At 42.6% G+C, this 17,576-nt stretch overlaps 1 protein-coding gene across 1 annotated transcript; it reads right to left on the minus strand.

Annotated features, from left to right (window-relative positions):
* Window positions 1-3,452: 3,452 nt before the first annotated feature.
* On the minus strand, window positions 3,453-17,541 carry LOC134445937 (MOB kinase activator 1A-like). Its single transcript, XM_063195101.1, has 6 exons — window positions 17,286-17,541; window positions 14,387-14,553; window positions 12,925-13,018; window positions 11,889-12,022; window positions 10,849-11,012; window positions 3,453-5,644 (listed from the first exon to the last, which is right to left on the minus strand). The coding sequence occupies exons 1-6, from the start codon at window positions 17,297-17,299 to the stop codon at window positions 5,567-5,569; spliced, it is 651 nt and encodes a 216-aa protein (XP_063051171.1). The 5' UTR covers window positions 17,300-17,541; the 3' UTR covers window positions 3,453-5,566.
* Between the last annotated feature and the right edge of the window lie 35 nt (window positions 17,542-17,576).

Consider the following 17,576-nt stretch of genomic DNA (forward strand, 5'->3'; position numbering starts at 1 on the left):
ATCAAACTGGCAAAGTGTGCATGCTCGCTGCTTAGCAAAAGCAGCACTGCTTTGTCACGACCGAGCCTAGTGGTAGGGTGGTAGGGTCATGGGATCATGGAAGCCAAAGGGTGTGGAGAAAGGGGTCAGTTGTACCAAAGAAGGTGGATCTAACAAGATGCGTCATTTTGTTTCTTTTCCGGGATCCACTTTATGTCGGGTGAACGCCCCTTTAGGAGACCTTCGGTTAGGAGACCTTTGGAGTCCTGAGGTTGAGAATCAATGAAGTCCCCTTGGAGATGTAGATGGCGGTAGCGCACGTCTTGCGTAAACACCTCAAAAAGAAAAGAAGTAGTAGGGTGGGTGTATGCTCGCTCCCCTAAAAGCAACTTGGTCTCGGTATGGTGGTATGAAAAAGTGTCGGAATGACAGTATGTCTGAATGGCGGTGTTTGTCAGAATGGCGCTATGTCTGAATGGCGGTATGTAACCGCAAGATCCAACTGCAGTGAAATTCATCCCGCGATAGTTTGACACCATGTGACATGTCACTTCGTCGACGCAACATGACTGAAATGTGTAAGTTGGACAGGAAATCTAAGCATCATGCAGCATTTTCATCCAGAGTGCATTGCTGTCTACATGTGCATGTGCATGCGCATGCGTTGATGAGAAATCGAATGAGCNTAATCTGTTTGCGCAAGACGTGAGCTACCGCCATCTACAGCGCTAAGGGGACTTCATTGAATCTCAACCTCAGGACTCCGAAGGTCTCTTAACCGCTCCCCTTATCGCTGTCCACCCATGTGGTGCTGAAATGTGGTATATTGTGCTCACTTTTTCCTACCGTCATACCAAGACCAAGTTGCTTTTAGGGTAGCGAACATACACTTGCGGCATGTCCGGAGCTATCCACGCATATGGTGCTGAAATCTGCGTTAAAGGGGGGGGGGGGGGGGGGGGGGGGGGGGGGGGTGGGCGGGTGTGACACGTCTCGTGAAAAAAAAGGTACCGCCATTGAACGTCAATGTCGGAATGGCGGTGTGTCGGAATGGCAGTTGCCCACCGTACCTTGCAACCCCTGCAGTTGCTTATCCCCGCCGATGCTCGTCTGCAGACCGCCTCCAAGGTCACGCTCCCATGAACTGGTTGGTCAACAACTCACTCATGTGTGTATATGCGTCTTATCTCACACCCCTACACAAGTTTGCACCAAAGAGGTTGGAAATTTAATAAAGAGCAATCGAAACACGCCCACTCAATGCAAACGCGTGCTGTCTAAATGCGCATGCATGCGTTGACGACTACTCGAATGCACTTAATGTGACAACAACTTCTCGCTCACGTGCCTTCGCAACATCGAAGCTTGCAACAAACTCGTCCGCGCCTAGTGTGACCTGGGTGTGAATTGTCTCCCAGAATGCACTGGGCCTTTTTTAGGCTGCGGGTGCTGTAAAGGCCCTCCAGAGATGGAAGAGGGCAGCCAGTGGGCTCGTTCGTGACGAAGCAGTGCTGCTTTTGCTAGGCAGTGGGCATGCACACTTTGCCAGTTTGATGCATTCTGGTTCGAATTTTCTAACCCCAATCAGAGAGGATCTATGGGTAATACGAGAGAGGAATCTCGCGACTTTTTCCGGGTGGTACTGTCCACTAAGTGGCGCCATCCAGACAGCGCAGAGGAGCGCCAAGGAGCGCAGAGGCTGTTAGAATGAATGGGGTCCCATGGAGCTCAAGCACAGATGCTGCCATTGCTTTGGGAGACAATGGTATCATCGTTTCAATGTATTTTTCCCAAAGGCAGGATAAATTATCCTTTCAAACAGCACTTAGTTTGAATGTTTAAACTCGCTGGATCTTTGTAAAATACGTCTTTATTGTCAATATGACGTCACGAGTGGCTTCACACACTGCGTTTAGATTGGTCGGCCGGCTGCATTGCTGTGATCACGACGGCCGTAAAGCAATTTTGTTAGCAAGATGCTAGCGGAGTCTGACTCATAAATGCCAAAGCTGTAAGAAATCAGAAGGAAATAACTCCCAGGTTATTGTACATTTCATTAAATCCACATTGGTTTCTCAGAACTTACAGTAATATTGTCAAGTTTCAGCCGACAGCGAGCACAATTGTCAGTTATTAGCACCAGCCTTATGGGCTCTGCTGTCTCGACAGCGCTCCCTAGTTGAACTGCAGGCACGGGTTGGAGGGCGAGATTGGACACTGTATGTAAACCCACTGTGCCCCAATGCATCAAACTGGCAAAGTGCGCATGCTTGCTGCTTAGCAAAAGCAGCACTGCTTCATCACGAACGAGCCTAGTGATGTTCTCTGCTGCCTTTATGACCCCCTGAAGCTATTTCCTCTGTGCCACAGTGCTCTGGGAACCACACACAAAGACAGTGGGTATTTCTAAAAACCTAGTGCGCACACTTCCAAGTGTATCAGCCTAATTAGTCACGCCCAGTGATTGGATACTTTTTTGGTGAACTCTACGGAGTATCCAATCACTGGGTGTGACTCATAAAGTGTATCCAATCACTGGGCGTGACTAATTAGGCTGCATACACTTGGAAGTGCGCGCACTAGGTTTTGAGAAATACCCAATATGTCAATATGCTCTCCACCGAGCAGCGGTAGAAGGACACAAGCAGCTTCTGACAGATATTGTTTTTCCCAAGTATTCTTTGGAAATAAAGTCGTTGCTGTGCCTTCTTCACTAGCCCAGTGGTGTTGACACCCCAGGTCAGGTCCTCCCTGACCTTGTTTACTATCATGTGACCCAGGGTAACTTGTAAATAGGTCACCCATTGTTAACTCTTTCTTGACACACCCTGACGAAGATCCGGTGTGGTTGAAACTGGTTGGCGTTTTTAGAATATGCTCCAGTTTAAAATAAAGGATTTTTAACTTAAAGAACCTTACACATCCTTGTCTCATATGCAAGAGAAGTGCAATTTTCCCAGTCATAATGAATACCTAGAATTTGACAAAAGTTTGTTTAAAAGACAACATTTGTGAATGGGCAGCATGAATACTGGAAATGAACTATTACACAGTGGACCTGTAATTCATTGATTTTAAGTTGGTGATTAATGTAGTAATCATTTTATTTAATCAGTTTTAAATATATATATCATTTTTGTTTATTCCAAGTGTTGAGATGGCTACTAAATTGACTTGGTGTATTGTTCACATTCCCCTCAACTTTTCACCACTAATCAGCAATAATGAGACACGTTTTCTACATACAACAGCCTAAATTCTTCAATAGTTTTCTAACTCTGATAAGTGTAATAACGGCATTGTCAACAGTGCACATGGCCTTGCTATGAGAATGAACAGGCAGCATAATTCCAAGTGTAGTCATACTACAGTGGTAATGGCTGTGAGGGAATAGCATGTCTGTTAGTTTGTTTAACATTTTCAACAGCTGTTCATGTGAAAACAAAAACTCAAAAACCACAAAAGGCATAACAGACATTTATCTGACTTTATTTTAAAATCCACTATAACACAAAATGAAAATAATACTAAAAAAAAGAAAACGAAAAACTACTTATCAGTCAATACGTGGTCTATTTAAGGCACTGTTTAAATTGTCTCTCTGATGAACAAAGTTGCACTTGACACAGAAATAAAGCAACTTCCTCTCAACACTTATTGCCTTTGATCACTGACTCGTTATCACAGTGTTCCCTTTGCTTTGACTGATTGTGGGGATCAGAATTGCATAGATGGAAATACCAGCTGGCATCACAGGGTTCCCCCCAGCACTTTACTGCTAAGGCTTCATTACCTTGACAAGAAACACCTACCACCTTGACTAGGTCCCCTGAAAATATAAGTTTTCATGTTGTGACTGTCATTTCTAAAAGTTGCTTGGCCAAAAATATATACTCTTAACATCCCACCACCATGGCTAACACAAATTCTGGGGGAAACACTGCATCAAGGCAAAACATTCATGGGAAAATTCGCTTATTTTGGCATAGGAAGAGGAGTCCTTCCAACCACTGGCTCAAAGACGAACAGAGCACAGCACACCTCACACACCTTTAACATCCAGGAGGTCAATAGCTGACCATGGATGCCAAACATCAGTTGCCTTGAAAGCTGACCCTTTCGAGAAAATAAAACACATTGGCCCTTGACACTATGGTGGTTTGTGCGCCATTACGAAAAAAAAAAAAAAATGACAGCATGTCAGACTGTTGAATAAAAGCACATGCTGACTGACTTTGACAGCAAAGATGAAAAAGTATTTCAGAATGATTGCATTGAGAGAGCTGAGGTAAGATGGAGTGGAATGAAGGCCATGGGTCCCCTCAGGAATAATAACAGGAGTAATGTTGCTATGACATGAAGGACTTAATAACCAGTGAAAACACAAGGACTGCCCTAAAGGCTGCAGGAGCACCCTACATCCAGATAGCTCTCGGGTATACATCTGACACGGGATTGAGAAATCGCCACGAAATAAAGAGACAAAGGTCTTGCCAACACTTCAGCAAAAGTTCAGTTCAGGGGACTGGTAATACAATGTGCCAAAAGCAAGTGCCTGCATGTCCCTTTACGAAAGCTGCCCCTACCACTATGAACATTATCATGATCAACTGTTAAGCAGAAAAATGGACAACTTCTACTACTACATACATGTGGATACTGATATTTTCATTGTGCCCGCACGAATAAAACAAAAATAAACATTACATTTTTAAAAAGACATCTTGTGGCCCCTTTTAACACACGTTGACTGAAATGTAAAAGAAAATGTCACAGTAAAAAAACACGTACAATATAAACCTAAAGAATTCCATGATATCAAATAACCATTTAAAAAAACACAACTGTCTGGCCAAAACTTCATTTTAAAAGTTAAATTATAAGTTAGGAAACTATTCCTACCCTCTAAATCTATTTCTTTTTCAACATTCTCTCCAAATTACACAAAAAAACAAGGTGATCAGTGACATCTTACATGTGTGCAATTAAAAGCAAGCTCTAGGAAATAACAAGGCCTCCAACAGCGGTGTTAAAAGCAAACCAACAACGACAACAAAACAACCCAACTGTAAGTAACGCATACATTGTCAATAAAGGTGAAGATGCATAAAACTGATTTAATGGGTTACTGTGGTGTAAAATCAATGCACATTAAAATGACCTGGCAGGTCAGTTTGTATAGTGGAAAGTGATCCAGGGCTAGGCTACACCTACTGACTTGCAATGTCTTTTTAATGTTCCAATTTTGATCTCACATCACAGTATCCCTTTAACAAAAATGATGTAAAAACACTGTGTGTGTTTGTGTGAGGCCTAAATTCAAACATTCACATTAGGTCCCTATTTCATGATTCATCAATTGTGTGAGAGAAGGCTGTAGCAAACATGTGACTACTTACTACTACGTCTGACCTAGTGAGGCTCAGACATGACAAGGATGACAGGATGAAGAATGCTAGAGATTAAAGATCTCAGAGATGGAGATGGACAGCTCTGGAAGAGGTGCCGTTGTAACAAAGACTGGGAGAATGTGGTATCTGATGTGCCTTTTCTCCTGGCGTTTTTCTTTTTTTTTCCTTTTCTTTTTTTATCTGTCTTTTGTGCAAAGCTTCTCGATGAGATCCTGCAGAGGCGCCAACTCCCTGCGGTCGATCAGGGTGAACTCCTGCAAAACATATTCACACATTGAAATGGTCTCACCGTAAAATCCACATTCACAACCTAAGCATTGATAAACAATCAAAAAATCCAGGTCATGCCTAATGGAGCATTTGCAAAAACTATCTGCTGAGCCAAAGCACAGGTGAATGGTTACAGTTGCACAGTAATGTATGTTGTGGTCATAAGGGAGAAAGCAGACACACTAGTGGGTCATTTCACGTGAAATCAGACACTTTGGGACCCGACCGACACGGATTTCAATCATACTTGGTGTGCCTTTTCAGTAGCAAGGTAGCACCCCAGAACTGCATTGGTTTGAATCTGACACTAATATTAAGGGAGAAACAGACTAGGAAAGGTTCACATGTGAGGGTAGGACACTATACATTCAGCCTTGAATATATCAGTCAGTGTTAGTCACAAAAAGATGCCTGTGGTGTTGTTTGAAAGCTCTTTTCTGGCTCTACATATTACACAATCACCTTGGAATACAACTACTCTCAGAATATGAATTATGTTAAATTGAAAAATTAAAAATTGAATATCTAAAAAACTTATATTTTAAAATGGCCAGTTCCTTGTCCAAACGTAGCCGGCAATGTCATGAGCAGCCCCTAAAATGCTGGTGTTCGGTTTGTTATTCATTTCAGAGAGAAGTTGACTCACAAATATAGCATCATACAGACCACTTACTAATGATATGGTAATACCATAGTAGCATCACATGACAAAACAAAAACAAAACAAAAATGGTCAGTGTCCATGGTCCCAGGTTTCAGAAACTAAGGCAGATGTCCATTTATACACACCAAATGATGATATGTGAATGTTTGAACATTCCTTCTCTGTGTACCTGTGCCATCTTCCCTTTACCGTACTTTTAAGAGATAATCAATGGCTACACTCTCATTGTGTACTCTACCAGTGCATTTGAAGCAGCAGCTGTGTCTTTTGTAGATAATGTATAAGTACGTCCCGTTGCAGTTACAGGTTCCACTACCAGAAGCACATCCTGATGATCCATGACAAGTCTATCTGGTCTGAAGGGAAAAGTGAAGAATGGAGATGGCCCATGAGGATGCAGGAAGTTCAGTTTCACCTCTCCAGTGCTCGGCATACATTCCTCAGCACATGCTAGCCACCAGTTGCCATCATATACAGCTACAACATACCCTTTGATGCTTGAAAATGTAACGCATTCCTTTACTGAGCTCACTCTTTCAACTCTGCCTTCTCTGAATGCTGAAAATGGCCTAACTTCCACTGTGTCCATTGACAATGGGCAGAAGCTGTGTAGTTTTTGAGTACCTGGAATAGTTTTCAACAGGTTCTCAGCTTCATGATGGTACATCTCTGTTGTGGCAAACTGGCAATGGATGTCCTTGACATTATCCTTGACAAATTCAAACAGTTGGTATGGTGTTACAATTTAATTGTCAATAGGACGTTGCAGACTTGCTCGTGCAGCAAGCCATTTAACTGTCCCTCCAACGCCATCACATGGACCTTTGCCATGTGATGTGGCAAAAAAGTGCCACTCTGCAGGTATGTGAAAATCTGCCTCGTGGTGGCACAAATTTGTTGTGTTTTTAAGGTTCTTATATTGTGCAGCACAGCCATCAGAAAAAATATAGGATCTTCTTTGGACGTTCTGTCATTGATGAAGTGTCACTGAGGAACTGAATTAGGAGCTTCTGAAACAGATGTACAGCAATTGTATCATGAATGTTGCAGTCTGAAATAACAACAAAAACAGATTTTGTTTCCCAGTTTCAACTGATCTTGGTAGTAGCATACAAATGGATGGATTGTGGCCTGCACTGGTTGTTCCAGTGAAATGATTGAATAGCATGGTGAATTACAAAAACTATAGTTTTAAAAAACGTTCCTGGTTCAAGGGCGTCAGTCAAGGATAATGTCAAGAACATCCATTGCCAGTTTGCCACAACAGAGATGTACCATCATGAAGCTGAGAACCTGTTGAAAAGGTTGGAATCTGCAACTATTCCAGGTACTCAAAAACTACACAGCTTCTGCCCATTGTCAATGGACACAGTGGAAGTTAGGCCATTTTCAGCATTCAGAGAAGGCAGAGTTGAAAGAGTGAGCTCAGTAAAGGAATGTGTTACATTTTCAAGCATCAAAGGGTATGTTGTAGCTGTATATGATGGCAACTGGTGGCTAGCATGTGTTGAGGAATGTATGCCGAGCACTGGAGAGGTGAAACTGAACTTCCTGCATCCTCATGGACCATCTCCATCCTTCACTTTTCCCTTCAGACCAGATAGACTTGCCATGGATCATCAAAGATGTGCTTCTGGTAGTGGAACCTGTAACTGCAACGGGACGTACTTATACATTATCTACAAAAGACACAGCTGCTGCTTCAAATGCACTGGTAGAGTACAAAATGAGAGTGTAGCCATTGATTATCTCTTTAAAGTACGGTAAAGGGAAGATGGCACAGGTACACAGAGAAGGAATGTTCAAACATTTCACATATTCATCATTTGGTGTATATAAATGGGACATCTGCCTTAGTTTCTGAAACCTGGGACCATGGACACTGACCATTTTTGTGTTTTGTTTTTGTTTTGTCATGTGATGCTACTATGGTATTACCATATTATTAGTAAGTGGTCTGTATGATGCCATATTTGTGAGTCAAATTCTCTCTGAAATGAATAACAAACCGAACACCAGCATTTTAGGTGCTGCTCATGACATTGCCGGCTACGTTTGGACAAGGAACTGGCCATTTTAAAATATAAGTTTTTTAGATATTCAATTTTTAATTTTTCAATTTATCATAATTCATATTCTGAGAGTAGTTGTATTCCACAGGTGATTGTGTAATATGTAGAGCCAGAAAAGAGCTTTCAAACAACACCACAGGCATCTTTTTTGTGACTAACACTGACTGATATATTCAAGGCTGAATGTATAGTGTCCTACCCTCACATGTGAACCTTTCCTAGTCTGTTTCTCCCTTAATATTAGTGTCAGATTCAAACCAATGCAGTTCTGGGGTGCTACCTTGCTACTGAAAAGGCACACCAAGTATGATCGAAATCCGGGTTGGTCGGGTCCCAAAGTGTCTGATTTCACGTGAAATGACCCTAGTGTTAAGGACAGAGAACCGGACATGCCGGTGCCTGTTTCCACACCTAATCTTCAACCAACCAACATGCTCACAAAATCTGAGCATTTGGGAACTGGAACGTTTTTATTTCTTTTTCTCAGAAAAATACTTGTTTTTTTATCTGTGAATCATGACGACAACTCAGACATCAGCAGGTTCATCCGGGTAACACACAGTCACATAAAAGTGCAGAGCCAGGTATGAACGTGGTTGGTTCGCAGGTAAAGTCTTAATTCAGGTCCGAATTCAACTGATGCAGAAACGGGCACCGGCACTGTTCATGGCCGGCCTGAAAAAAATAGTTATATACTGTATACATATATTTTCAGGTCAACAGAGAACCGTGACCATTCCCGCACCTAATCTGGAACCTACTGGTAATATTCTGACCAGCCTGAAAACAACTGTAGAGTAGGGCAGTGCACTGCTACACTGGCGGTGACCCAATTCCGGCCTGTGTCCTTTGCCAATCCTTCCCCATTTCTCTCTCCCCACTCGTTTCCTGACTCTCTCAACTGTCATATCACCAATAAAGACATAAAAAGCCCCTCAAAAATATCTTCAACAAACAAAAAACAAAAACTCGACGCACTCAGAGAGCGCAGACCTCCGCCAAGGAAGCTGCTTGATACATTTGACCATGTTACACCCTAATAGGGTTGTCGTATTGGATCGGATGGATCGGATCGGCTGCCGATATTGGAAAAAAATGCGGATCGGTGGTATCGGATCGGCATGCACGGAAAAATCCGATCCAGAATTCCGATCCATTTTCCTGTTTTGTGTTTATTAATATCTGAAAAAACAGGTCAGTTTCTCATTAAAAACCATTGTGTATTACTCAAATTCACCTAATTCAGTTGGCTAGTTGTTACTAAGAGTAAAAACCCTTTTCAACATGACTGTGACAACAAAGTAAGTAGGCTAAATAACTTTCAACTTAAATATTCCGATAGGCCGGTATCAGTATCGGCCGGTATCGGAATCGGATCGGAAGTGAAATAAAATATCTGTATCGGATCGGAAGTGCAAAAACCCGGATCGGGACAAAATACTGAATCAGAGCAAGATATCGCAAAACACGCCCACTCAATGCAAAAGCGTGTGCTCTAATTGGGTCTCCTAAAGGGCCGTACACACACGTCGCTACTAGTTACTCGCTCAGCGAATTAAGTCAATAGAATGTCAATGTGTTCCAGCGAGTCTCGCTGGCGAGTAAGCGAGTACTGTGCAAGCGAGCGAGGCGAGTAAGCGAGTAACCAATTAGAATGCAGAGCTCGGTACTTCTCGCCTGCACATTGGCAGTTAAAGCCGCAGGAACTTTCAGCGAACGTTCCATGAAAGAGAGGCAAGTAGGCGAGCAAGCGAGAAGCTAGTAAATAGCAGCGATGTGTGTGTACGGCCCTTAAGGGGGCGTTGTCCCCTACTACTTCTTTTCTTTTTGAGGTGTCCGCCATCTACCGCCATCTACAGCTCCAAGGGGACTTCATTGATTCTCAACCTCAATACTCAAGGACTCTGAAGGTCTCCTAAAGGGGCGTTCACCCGACATAAAGTGGATACCGGAAAAGAAACAAAATGACACATCTTGTTAGATCCACCTTCTTTGCCCTAAGTCTTGTTTTGTGCTGTTCCCGCAATTCAATTTCTGGTCACTAGGGGGCGTCTAGATGGTGAAGAATCTTTTGAAAAGTCCTGGTTCCGGTTCGTGATCCAGATCACCACCGGCATTTAATCACTTGTTCCTTGGGTCATTATACTAACAGCTCCTCAAAGTGTCGTCCAAATCAGTTGATTCGTTTTTGAGTTATCCTGGTGACAGAATCTTTAAAAGAGTCCTGGTTCCGGTTCGTGATCCGGATCACCACCAGAATTTAATCACTTGTTCCTTGGGTCATTATCAACGAACCCACAAAGTTTCGTCCAAATCGGTTGATTAGTTTTTGAGGTATCCGGGGGACAGACAGACAAACAGACAGACAAAGACAGACAAACCAACGCGACCGAAAACATAACCTCCTTGGCAGAAGTAACAAAACAAAAAACAGCTGTAGAGTGGTCCTCACCTGCACGAAGAAGATGAAGTGCTTGAAGGAGGTGTTGAGGTGGGCCTCCTCCTGCAGCTGCATGACCGAGTCAAAGTGCTGGTGGTAGATGTGGGCGTAGACGCGGAACAGCCGCTTCAGGATGGTCTTGGCCACCGACATGAAGTTCTTGGGGAATGGCACTCCTGCATGGGGTGGTGGAGGAATGAGTGTGGAGTTATACAACATGGCGCAGGGAAAGGTTTTGGGAGCCTGCACACTTGAAGTCCTTTTTCTGGTGTTTTATTCCATGGCAGAACTATGTTTTGATAAGAGTAAGAGTATGCACATCCCACCTCTCTGAGGCCAGGTGCAGGACAAAGGCGCATGCACTGGCCATGTTTAAGCAACACCTTAAGACACATCTCTTAAATGGATTTCCTAGTTCCACAAGCACTTTCACTTACATGCACTCACACACACGCTCACACACTGACGCGCACACACACTCACACACTTTCCAACACAACACTCTGTGAAGCGCCCTTGGGTGTTTTGAAAGGCGCTATATAAAACAAACGTATTATTATTATTATTTATTATCTGATCATGGAAAACGTACAATTCCGCACACTGTAGCTCCGCTTTGAAATGTATTTAGGTCATCAAGGTCATCGTAGACCAAAATAAATTTCAAAGCGGAGCTACAGTGTGAGGAATTCTATGATTTAACATTCAGAACTATGTTTTGACCACTGAGGTCATCTTCAAATTTCATGTGTGCGGACTCCTGCCCACAATCTTCCTTCTCGACAGTAAAATGTTTTAGCATGCCAATTGCTGACCTTCTAGTTCTATCATCAGTAGATAAATTTGGTCCTAATCAGTGGGTACCTGTAGGTTTTAGGTTTAGTGCTTCATCACTGAAGACCTGCTGTGCCATTTGAGTACTGCAGGAGCATTTAAATTCACCAAAAGAAGAACAAACCTGGCTTCACAATAACCACAACACAATTTCCCCCCGGGGATCAATAAAGTTTCTCTACTCTACTCTACAACAAAAAACATGATCAGGCACTAACCAATCTTGGATGGGAAGAGAGTCTCGTCGTCCAGTTGGTCTTGCACCCATGTCATCAGGTAGTCGATGTACTTGGGTGCTGAACATTTTATGGGCTTCTTGATGTTGGTGCCATCAGCCCAGTGGTACTCATATCTAAGATGAAGAGAAAAAAAAAACATAAAGAATTCGCTCATTGTATTTGTACAATTGCCCATCAAGGTCTACACTACACTGAAGAATGGCAATTTAACATTCTCATATTTATTTAAATCTTGAATAAAGCATGCTGAGGTACGAATTACTGATTTCTGACAGTGCCTTTTTATTGTCCATAAAGAAAATGCTCAATAATACCATTCAGACTCTCATTGTGGTGACAGCTCATATATGAACAGCACTATTTACTGAAAAAAGTTGTCGTTTCAGTAGCACGTCAAGGTGTGAACGGCCCTTTAGTGCTTGCATGCATGCATGTACAGGGGTTGGACAATGACACTGAAACACCTGTCATTTTAGTGTGGACAGTTTCATGGCTAAAGTGGAGCAACCTCTTGGCCAATCTTCATTAACTGCACATTGCACTTGTAAGAGCAATTAGCAGGGTAGAAGCACTGTTATGCTCAAAATATGGCTATGCACACAATATTACGGGCGACAGACACATCAGAGTTAAAAACAGACAAACTGGTGCTTGTCTTGCATGTCTTGTGTGCATCTGTGACGACCAAGACAGCAAGTCTTTGTGATGCATCAAGAGGTACCCAGGCCAATGTCAGCATACCACCAAGAAGGACGAACCATATCCAACAGCATTAACTGTGCCCGCAAGAGAAAGCTGTCTGAATGGGATGTTCGGGTGGTAACCCACACTGTGTCCAAAAACGCCTAAAACCACAGCTGCCCAAATCACGGCAGACTTAAATGTGCACCCGTTTCCACCTGAACAGTCCGTCAGGACCCACAGGGTCAATATACACGGCCGGGCCAAACCTGTCTAAAACCAGGTGTTTCAGTTTCATTGTCCAACCCCTTCTATGTATGGGGGTGTATCTTACCTTGGTCCAGCAGACATGACTGAGCAGCTGGTCTCCGTGCAGAACTCAGTGATGGTGCCGTACAGCATGTTGATCTGGTTAAAGAAGTCCACAGCTGCAACGACGACCAAACACACACACACACACACACACACACACACACACACACACACACACACACACACACACACACACACACACACACACACACACACACACACACACACACACACACACACACACACACACACTATTACAACTCAGGAGAAGACTTGAGGGACATCACAACAAGATATTTTACTTTTTGCTTAAAGTTTATGCCTAGGGTGTGAAAATGTGATATCATGATGCAGTGGTTATGATTCATGTCTGCATGCTTCAACTTCGTTGAAAATACAGCCTTTATTTTTTTCTGTGTTTGAATGTTTGAATTAGAGCGTGAGCTGCTTTCAGTGTCATTATACATGTACAGAGTATATGGTGTACACAATATGTATGTGAGTGCATTATGTCTAACTGTTTAACTTAAACACTTAGTGGTTTCTTTTGCCTTAAGACATGTAAAAGTTTTTATCTTTTACCTGACATGTTTCGACGGTGTTACTTCCGTCTTCATCAGAGGGTCACTGTGATGTTGATGAGTGACTGCCAATAATGACAGGTAGGTCACACCTCCTGCTGTTAGAGTTGTCCTCTTAGGATGGTGGTCCAGGTGTGTGAGAGCATGTATGCCCCCTCATCCCTGTTCATGGTACTTGGGCTACGCTTTCTGATCTCCATAGACTCCTTAATCCAGCGGTGGTATCTGTTGTTCTCTTGCTGTATGACTTTTGCCTTGTCCCAGTCCATGATGTGATTTTCCCTCCTACAGTGGTCAGTTATTGCTGATTTGAGGTTCTCCTGTGTGGCTCTCTCCTTTATTGCTCTTGTATGTCTTTGTTCTGTTTCCCTTTCACACTCTTTCTTATGCTATTTTTTTCTTATGTTGAATGTCCTCCCTGTCTCCCCAATATATGACTTGTTGCATGACCGGCACAGAATCTCATATATGACATTGCATTTGTTATGTTGGTCTATTTTGTCATTGGGATGTACTAACAGCTGTCGTAGTTGGGTGTGTTGCTTTACTGGCGTTTGAATCTTGTGTTTTTTCAAGGCTCGCTGTATGTGTTCTGTGATCCCATCATTGGCAGGGAGGTCACACCTCCACAACAACATCAGCTGTTTTTAAAGCACGTCACTCATCAACATCACAATGACCCTCTGATGAAGACGGAAGTAACACCGTCGAAACATGTCAGGTAAAAGATAAAAACTTTTACATGTCTTAAGGCAAAAGAAACCACTAAGTGTTTACACAATATGTATGTAAAGTGACCATAAGACCATCTGGTCTACAAGGGAAATTGAGAACCCTCTTCACACACTCACACACACACACACACACACACACACACACACACACATACATATACACACTCACTATTGACTGCTATCCACTCGTTGAGGTCCTCTCCCTCGGGAAGCATAACGGCCTGTCGCAGGTTACCGCTGCCCAGCGTGGCCTCCGCGTGCTTCAGCAGCTCATACTGGTGGGAGCCTTCTGGAATATTCTTCTTGGGCTTGAAGGTCTTAGATGACCGACTGCCACTGAAATGAGACACAAGAGTTGTTCCAACATTGTTATTCATGACGTTAACATATGACACTTGGCTGACACTTTTATCCAAAACTACTTGGTTCTTTTTTCAAGTACAGGGTATTGGTAACAGTCCATGGAGCAGAGTGGGGTTAGGTGCATTGATCAATGGCACTTCAGCCATGAAGTGAGGCAAGGAGTGGAAGGGTGAGATTTGAACCTGCAACCCTCTGATCTAAAGCCCATAACCTTAACCATTAGGCCATGGATGCAAGACTAGTGGGTAGACATCATACAACTCAATTCATTTTAGATCACCAATGAGTGCATGCATTACATGGAAGCAGAAGAAGTTGAGTCTGTTGTTTTAAGCGGATGTCTTTGAGAGACTGTCACTGAAACCAGAGACAAAAGTTTCAACTTGACATGATGGGTTTTTTTACATCTTCAAATTAATTTTAAGTTAGACATCATACAACTCAATTCATTGTAGATCACCATTTACAGCATACATTCCATGCAAACAGAAACCGATAAGTCTAGCTGTATTAGGTTGATATCTTTGAGCGACTGTCACTGAAACCAGAGTTAAAGTTCACTCACTGTATGTTTTTTTTACCAATACTAAGTTATAGAGTGGAATACACCACCTTAGAGAAGCATATACGTACATTGCATGCCAAAAAAGAGAGCACAGTTTGCCACAGTCCGTCAATACGACCATGTTGGAGCAGATGACCCGCTTAACACAGGTGAGCAGAAAAACACTGTCCCGAATAAGTTCTGAAGAGCAATCTATTATATAGGTGTGACCTAGTGTCATAGAGCAAAGTGCAGTGTAACTTATTAGATAACACACAAACCCAATGTATGGCAACATAGAGTTCTGCAAAAAGGCAACAAGGCTGCCATAAATGCCTTATATTACAATGAAAAAAACAATTAAAAAACATTACTTGAAGTAAAGGACAAAAATATTGCTTTGGGACAAATGTTTGGGTATGAGGCTAGCCACATAAGTTAGCATACATCATATCGGGTACAGAACGCTGGACTAGGCCAAAATAAACCACTTCCTACAGTTGAACCGACCAGCCAGTGGTTATCAAACGGCACTTCAAATGACAGTCTAGACACCTGGCAAAGAAAGATTTTGTTCTCATACCATTACAGTGTAGAACTCAATTTAGCTCAGTGGTGAACGTGGGGTGGAAATTACTAGGAAAAATTGAACAGAAATGAGGCACACATGCAGTTTTTTTTCCACCCAAATGTGGGCCTGGACTGGGGCATATGGTGAAAAGTTATGTTTTTCAATTACACACCATAGCAGCAGAGTGTGACAGTGGGCTCGTTTTTGATGGGGCAGTGATGCTTATGCTATGAAGCGCATATGCACACTTTGCCAAACTGTAGCCATTTTTTTTTTATTTCCCCAAAACATTTTGGTGTAATAACTGTATAATACAAACACCACATGACCCACTAGCCTGAAATATGATCAATTTATCAATTTCTGCTGTTGGACTGATTTGTATTGCTGGCTGCTTCTGTTCTTTATACTTCCCATTAAAAAGCTGTGCGATTTCTAAACTGTAGGCTATCCATACCAGAAAACACCTGTTATACACAGCTAAATGTTTTGAAAATGGGAAATGTCAACTGGGAAATAAACCATCTTTCCAGACCGGGGAAGAAAACACCTTCCATCTGAGCAGACTCAACAACTGGTGAGTGGCATTGCCAGTTAAATCAATTTGCATTTACTGTAAGTATTTCTTTGAGATCTGATAGTATGACAAGAAGACTGCAAGATATGTGATGAACAGGCTGGTCAACACCCAACCACATCAGCTGCACTAGGGGTATTATCGATTGAGGGGGGCGCTGTGGCACGGTCTTGACAGGAAACTCGAGCATCGTGACAAAAGTATGTCAAAGACTTCGTTAGAGCAGTGTATTAAATTGGGCATGGACTACTTACTTTTTCCAGGTAGAATCTAGGAGCAACAGAGGGCTGTTATGGATTATGCAAAACGTGAAATTGGCTCATTTTGACAACATTTATTATGATGCTATATTATGGCCGCTAAAGTTACTATGAAAAGGTGTCATCCATGCAAAAGCAAGCAAAGTGTGGTTTTGTCATGGTACAACGAAATATCAGACTCTGACGAGACGAGACACAACAACATCAGCGCTCATGCGAAAGCTAGTGTGGTATTCCTGTTAACCACAAAGTTAATTTTAACATGGTACAATAACAGAGCAAATTCTACCCATATGTGTTATGTATCAGACATTGTTCTGTGTTTGAAAAAATAATTAAGGAAGGAGGGCGAAATTCTGTCTAATTCATTTCCGTTCATTGTAGACAGAACAGAAGCCTTCGAAAATACGGAAACGTATGCAGCAAAGGGTGGCCCATTCGCACACAGCAGTCCAACTTCTGCTGCGCAAATGTTAGCTTGGTGACTGCGTCTGTCGAATGGCTTTAGATTTCTAGTAGCAACACAGTTGTTAGCTGACAGAGTAAAAAGCACGGAATATTCTGACTTTATACAATGTTTGTACGTTACCTATGGAAACACTTCTCACTTGAATACACAAGGGCAATTGTTTTTCCTGGTTCAATAACTTTTCTTAAAGTGCAATGTAAATTATTCCTGAAAATGTACTTCCAACTGTAACATCAGAAAAACATGCTAATGTGTTAGCTAGCAAGCTAGCGTTGGGCACTTACAACAAGAAGCTCATCCTGATAACTTCGTTTGGCAAGGGTGACAGATGAAAGTTTAACAGATGGTTAGGTCGGTATTACTGCCACCAAAATCAAGATTGTCTACAAAATGTAATGCTCCTAGCCAGCGCTCCCAAACTGAGGAAATGTATCTTAAATTGGTCAAAGTTTCGAAACTTCACCAGCGGATGACAAAAGTGACTGAACTCTCTCCGCAAGAGGAACCGTGGAGTTCAGAGAGATGTGCGCTTCACTGCCCTGTGCGGCCAATCAGAATGCAGTAAAACACAACTC

This window comes from Engraulis encrasicolus, chromosome 3 (genome assembly GCF_034702125.1).
Source record: "Engraulis encrasicolus isolate BLACKSEA-1 chromosome 3, IST_EnEncr_1.0, whole genome shotgun sequence".
Lineage (NCBI taxonomy): Eukaryota > Metazoa > Chordata > Actinopteri > Clupeiformes > Engraulidae > Engraulis > Engraulis encrasicolus.

What these genes read in the sequence shown, in the direction of transcription:
- LOC134445937 (XM_063195101.1), bottom strand. An exon ending in CGAGTGGATAGCAGTCAATA is followed by an intron (nt 13,019 to 14,386) that starts GTGAGTGTGTAT and finishes TCGTCGTTGCAG; the next exon opens with CTGTGGACTTCTTTAACCAG. An exon ending in ACTTCATCTTCTTCGTGCAG is followed by an intron (nt 5,645 to 10,848) that starts GTGAGGACCACT and finishes TATGTTTTGCAG; the next exon opens with GAGTTCACCCTGATCGACCG.